Below are 5,798 nucleotides of genomic sequence, written 5' to 3' on the forward strand. Positions count from 1 at the left end.
CCGTCCTTGCGGCTTGAATCGTGGCTTCTTGCAGAATCGACATTCTTCTAGCTTCTCATCATCTCCCCAATAGATCATGCAGTTGTCGATGCAAACGTCTATCATCTCCGAAGGCAACCTAAGACTATAAACCAGTTTCTCAATCTCATAATAAGAATCAGCAGACACATTGTCTTCCGGCAAATACTCTTTAAACAAGTCCGCCCATTCGTTCATGCAACTTTCAGGTAGATTGTGATCAGTTTTAATATTCATCATTCTAGCAGCTAACGACAATTTAGAGAGACCTTCTCTACAACCACTGTAAAGTGGTTGATTCGCCGCGTTTAACATTTCGTAAAACTTTTTTGCATCTATATTAGGTTCTTCATCTTCATCATGAGCTACGAATGCATCAGCTACCATATCATGAACCCTATCATAATCTACCATCTCCTCCTGATGGTAACTATGTTCATTATGCAAATGATGATCAACCGGTTCTTTTTCCTGAAAATTGCTATTACTACTACTAGCTTCATTCTGATCATAATTAAAATCTTCTCCATGTTGAAACCAGATATAGTAATTTGCCGTGAAACCTCTATTTATTAAATGCTTCCAAACATTTTCAAGGTTTGCCAGTTTCGAATTGTTGCATTTCCGACAAGGACAGAACATCTTACCACTTTCTTGGGCGAGCGGTGTTGAATCTGCTTGATGCATAAATGTCTCCAGACCCGCAAGGTATTCTTTCGTCACTCTCCCGTTAGCATCTTTATGCATATACATCCACTTCCGCAACTCGTAAATAGTCCCGGAGCCAGCCATTTTTTTTTTCACGTTTTTTGTTTTTGGTGTGTTTAAAATGATGTTCAAACATCCATATTTATAGGAAATTTTGAATCTGGTAATTGTAATTTTCCTATGAATTTACGACGAAAATTAATTAGGTGGTAAAAAAAACGTGTAACACCTACAAAGTTGGTGGATTCAAAATTTCCTCGGTAAATACACGTAAACTACTTCCGCGTAAATAACACGCAAAGTTTACGTCGTATTTACGAGGAAACAGTTTTTCCTCGTAAAATACTCGTTAAATTACATGTACTTTACGACGAAACACTTTTGTCGTAACGTTACGAGGAAATAACGATGACTTTAGTTTTCCACGTAAGTTCCTCGTAAAATCAACGTAAATTTACGAGGATTGTTTTTCCTCGTTAAATTTCCTCGTTAAGCATGTGTTTTCTTGTAGTGTCAGTTGCTCTCCCGACGTCTTATGGGGTAGCTGCTGAGGTGGTATAGCTTGCCGGGGATGCTGGGCTTAACCACCATTGTAGGCGGTGGGGGGGGGGGGGGGGGGGGGTTAGGTCGAGGCGGTTGGTGGTTAAACGACGACTTCTCTTTATGTGTTGATGTAGGATTTCTATTCAATTGGTTATATCTAGTTTTTACTAGATTGGTTCCGGTTTTCCACTCGAATTTTAGTTTGTAAACCCAAGAAATTAACTGGTCTAAAGGGGATAACTATTATATTAACAGAAAATGTGAAAGTCAATCCAGAGATATTTAGCTCATGAGAAACCAAAGCCCTAGAAGATGAGAAAAAAAAAATTAAATTATTGCATATGAAATGAAGATGCTCAAAAGTACCAACATAGTGTTGCCATGATTGGTGCAATGTCTTATAAGCCTTAATTTATAAATGAATAACGAAGCCAGTTTTTTTTCATTACCTGATCAAAAAGTCCTAAAGATTCTTGCTGAGTCTAGCGATGACAAAAACAATATCACTTAATCATTATTTTGCTAAACTTAAAGAAACAGTGAACATATAAAACTAAAGAAACAATGAACATGTAAAATGAGTATACACTACAAAGACGGCAACGACCTTTCTTTTGCTGATTATTTCAAAACGGAGGCATCATTAAAAAATAGATAGACTTGTAAGATAATATGTAATGGAAAATAAGGCAGTGAACAATTGTGGCGACACTATGAACTTGGGCAAACCAGAAAGAAACGTGGACTGATTATACAATGATGACAAAGTTTCAGAATATTGACTATAAATAGATAACAACACATATGATATGTCTCACCAACGATAAGTTTATTGACAAGAAAAAGAAAACACCAGGTTTAAGAAAAAGCAAGGCAAAACCGAAAGAAATGGCAAAAAACATCAACTCAGTCAGCATCACCATTCTCTTGTTCGTCCTCTTGGTGGCTTCCACCGGTAATTTTAAGAAAAAAATTCTCTATCGTATTTTGTAGTTGTATTTTAGTTTTCTTACGCTGATGAATATGTCAACATGCAGAAATCCTCAAGAGCGAGGCTCAAACATTTTGCTTCGAGTGCGGACCGGTGCCGTTTCTAGGTACAAATGCTGATTGCTTTAACTGTTGCAAAACCAAATACGGGAGTCCTCCAGTCGTTAGTGGCGTTGTTGAGGGAAGTGAGAAACACTGTCATTGCTATTGTTGATCCTTGAAATAACCTCATGCAATCACCATGTGTAACATTTGTTTTCAATCAGTGACATGTCTGTGTATGCTCAAGCTTCTTTTGCTTCCCAATAAAACATCAAGGCCAAAACTTATCATTGCTTGCCCCTAGTTTATGCCTATGTTGTGTGTACTTTTGTTTCATTATGAATACAAAAAGTTGTTTTGTGTTTGTGTTCCTTGTTTCAGTTTCCCATACACTCAATCTTCTTGTCGCTAAAAAGTATCTATAAATATTGAACTGGTCTTGTTGTATAAACTTGTTTGCGTCTTGACATATTCACTAGCTAGAAAAATCAAATTTGTATATATAATACCAAAATCGGTTTTCATCCTCAAAAAGAGTTCTATAGTGAACAGAAATAGAATTATATATTCAAAAATGTTAAGAATATATGGATTTTTATTGAATAAGGCAGTAGATGGAATGATACGGTTAGGAAAAATAATTTAGTTCATGAAAAGCCAAAGCCCTAACAGATGTGAAAAAAATTAATGCATATAAAATGTAGATGCTCAAAAGTACCAACATAGTGTTGCCATGATTGGTGCAATGTCTTATAAGCCTTTATTTATTAATGAATAACGAAGCCAATTTTTTTTCATTACCGAAAGATTCTTGCTGAGTCCGAAAGATTCTTGCTGAGTCTAGCGATGAGAAAAACAATATTACTTCTAATCATTATTTAGTTAAAACTAAAGAAAAAATTAACATATAAAATGAGTATATGGTAGACCATGGATTTGACCCATTTTTATATATGGTTTATAAATATTTTAACTAGTAATTATTATATTATAGAATCTATTTAGAATATTTATAGGATCATGAGTGATTTTGGAGTATTTTGGAGATATTTGGAGCAAGCACCCGAGATAACCATCGAGCTCGACCATCAGTCGATATTGAAGAGGAATAATCGATCGATGTTCATGTCTTGACATCGATCGACAACGAAGCGCGCAGAAAGTCCGTTTGGTCACAGCCGACTTGAAGCCCAAATCTTCACCAATTTACAAGATTACCCCTGACGAGTTTTAACATAATTATATAAGCTTTGCCACCATGTTAGAGGCAAAGTGTGCTTTTCTGTGTTTTCTTGTTTTATTATTTTCACAGCGAGATTTTCTACGATTATGATAGATTGGAGAGAAGATCCAAAGTAATAATTTGTGATTGGAACTCCATTGATATCTATTCACTATTCTAATGAAGTTTTCTTACCTAATTGCTGTTATGAATTGCTTAGCCATGTCTGAGTAGTTTCATTGTTAGATTTTAGGGTTTAAATAGGTTAGGAGGGATTAGCCTCAACTATAGATTGATGAGTTGTGGTAATTGTCATTAGCATTGTTCATTAATACTTGTTTCTAGATTAGCTACCTAGAATTTGCCCTATGATTTATAGATAAAAGCGAAAGCTTCATTCTCATCCTGACAACATTCTAACTGAGCTAAGTTTCTTGCTATGAGTAAGGCGAGAGCTGATCTAGTGAGCTTAGTAAGCTACCATTCAACCCGCGCATAAAGCTTAACTAGAAGCGCGTTGATCAATATCATTATTGAATAATCGATCGACGAAGCGAAAGGTGAATCGATCGATATCTCTATAGGATCATCGATCGATACTTTCTAATGGATTGACAAACGATAGTTGAGATCATTAGATCTAGTTAATAGACAAGTCCAAACATGCGAAAGATGAAAGACTTGTTGACTAGTAGTTGAGCTTTACATTATCATGCATGCAACTCATTAGGTATCTGTAGGATTATAATCCCAAGTTTCCTGAATAAAAACCCTAAGTTTAGCTATTTTCTTTTAAGCACCAAAACCTCAACCAATCAATTGAGCAAACATTTGCTTGATTAAAAACTGCAATTTGCATTTAAATCATTAAAACATCCTGCTTAACAAATCATATTAGATTTCTTAGGTTCTCTAGTTCCCTGTGAATTCGATCCCTAAGTATTACAACTCGACCTTTTATTTGAGAAAATATAAACAACTCTTTTAGAGTAATTTGAGTGGTATCAGTATACACTACAAAGACTGAGAACATCTTCCTTTTGAATGTATATTTTAAAACGGAGGCATCATTAAAAATAGATAGTCTTGTAAAATAATATGTAATGGAAAATACGGCACAATTGTGGCGACACTATGAACTTGGCCACTCTAGAAGGAAACGAGGACTGATTATACAATGATGAAAAAGTTTCAGAATATTGACTATAAATAGATAACAACAAATATTATATGTCTCACCAACGATAAGTTTATTGACAAGAAAAAGAAAACACCAACTTTAAGAAAAAGAAATGGCAAAGAACATAAACTCAGTCAGCATCACCGTTCTCTTGTTCGTCCTCTTGGTGGCTTCCACCGGTAATTTTAAGAAAAAAAATTCTCTATCGTATTTTGTAGTTGTATTATAGTTTTCTGACGCTGATGAATATGTCAACATGCAGAAATCCTCAAGAGCGAGGCTCAAACATTTTGCTTCGAGTGCGGACCGGTGCCGTTCCTAGGTACAAATGCTGATTGCTTTAACTGTTGCAAAACCAAATACGGGAGTCCTCCTGTCGTTAGTGGCGTTGTTGAGGGAAGTGAGAAAAACTGTCATTGCTATTGTTGCTCCTTGAAACAACCTCAGGCAGTCACCATGTGTAACATTTGTTTTCAGTCCCTGATATGTCTGTTTGTTTATGCTCAAACTTCTTTTGCTTTCCCAATAAAACATCAAGGGCAAAACTTATCACTGCTTTGCCCCAAGTTTATGCCTATTTTGCTTGTACTTTTGTTTCATTATGCATACAAAAAGTTGTTTTGTGTTTGTGTTCCTCGTTTCAGTTCCCCATATACTCAGTCTTCTTGTCCGTAAAAGTATCTATAAAGATTGAACTGGTCTTGTTGTATAAACTTGTTTCTGTCTTGACATGTTCACTAGCTAGAGAATAAAATTTGCTATATACAATACCAAAATCGGTTTTCATCCTCAAAAAGAGTACAATAGTGAAAAGAAAGAGAGTTATATGTTCACTAGCTAGAAAATGAAATTTGCTATATATAATACCAAAATCGGTTTTCATCCTCAAAAAGAGTACAATAGTGAACAGAAAGAGAATTATATATTCAAAAATGCTAAAAATATGTTAATTTTTATTGAATAAGGCAGTAGATGGAATGATACAGTTTAGGAAAAATAATTTTATGTTTTTCAAGATAGAAAGTGTAACATTCATTACATAATTTAGTTCATTGGGGAAATTCGAAATCTACCATATAAGAACTAAAAAGATTG

General features: G+C 35.0%; 1 protein-coding gene across 1 annotated transcript; it reads left to right on the plus strand.

Moving 5' to 3' along the window:
• Window positions 1-1,353: 1,353 nt before the first annotated feature.
• Window positions 1,354-2,672, plus strand: LOC125580751 (defensin-like protein 206). The gene is made up of 2 exons (XM_048745809.1): window positions 1,354-2,224; window positions 2,307-2,672. Exons 1-2 carry the CDS (start codon window positions 2,074-2,076, stop codon window positions 2,471-2,473), a joined length of 318 nt encoding a protein of 105 aa, XP_048601766.1. The 5' UTR covers window positions 1,354-2,073; the 3' UTR covers window positions 2,474-2,672.
• The last annotated feature ends 3,126 nt before the right edge of the window (window positions 2,673-5,798 follow it).

The sequence above is a fragment of the Brassica napus genome, chromosome C1 (genome assembly GCF_020379485.1).
Source record: "Brassica napus cultivar Da-Ae chromosome C1, Da-Ae, whole genome shotgun sequence".
Classification (NCBI taxonomy): Eukaryota; Viridiplantae; Streptophyta; class Magnoliopsida; order Brassicales; family Brassicaceae; genus Brassica; species Brassica napus.

What these genes read in the sequence shown, in the direction of transcription:
- LOC125580751 (XM_048745809.1), top strand. Translation starts at nt 2,074, where the DNA reads ATGATATGTCTCACCAACGATAAGTTTATTGACAAGAAAAAGAAAACA. An exon ending in CCTCTTGGTGGCTTCCACCG is followed by an intron (nt 2,225 to 2,306) that starts GTAATTTTAAGA and finishes GTCAACATGCAG; the next exon opens with AAATCCTCAAGAGCGAGGCT.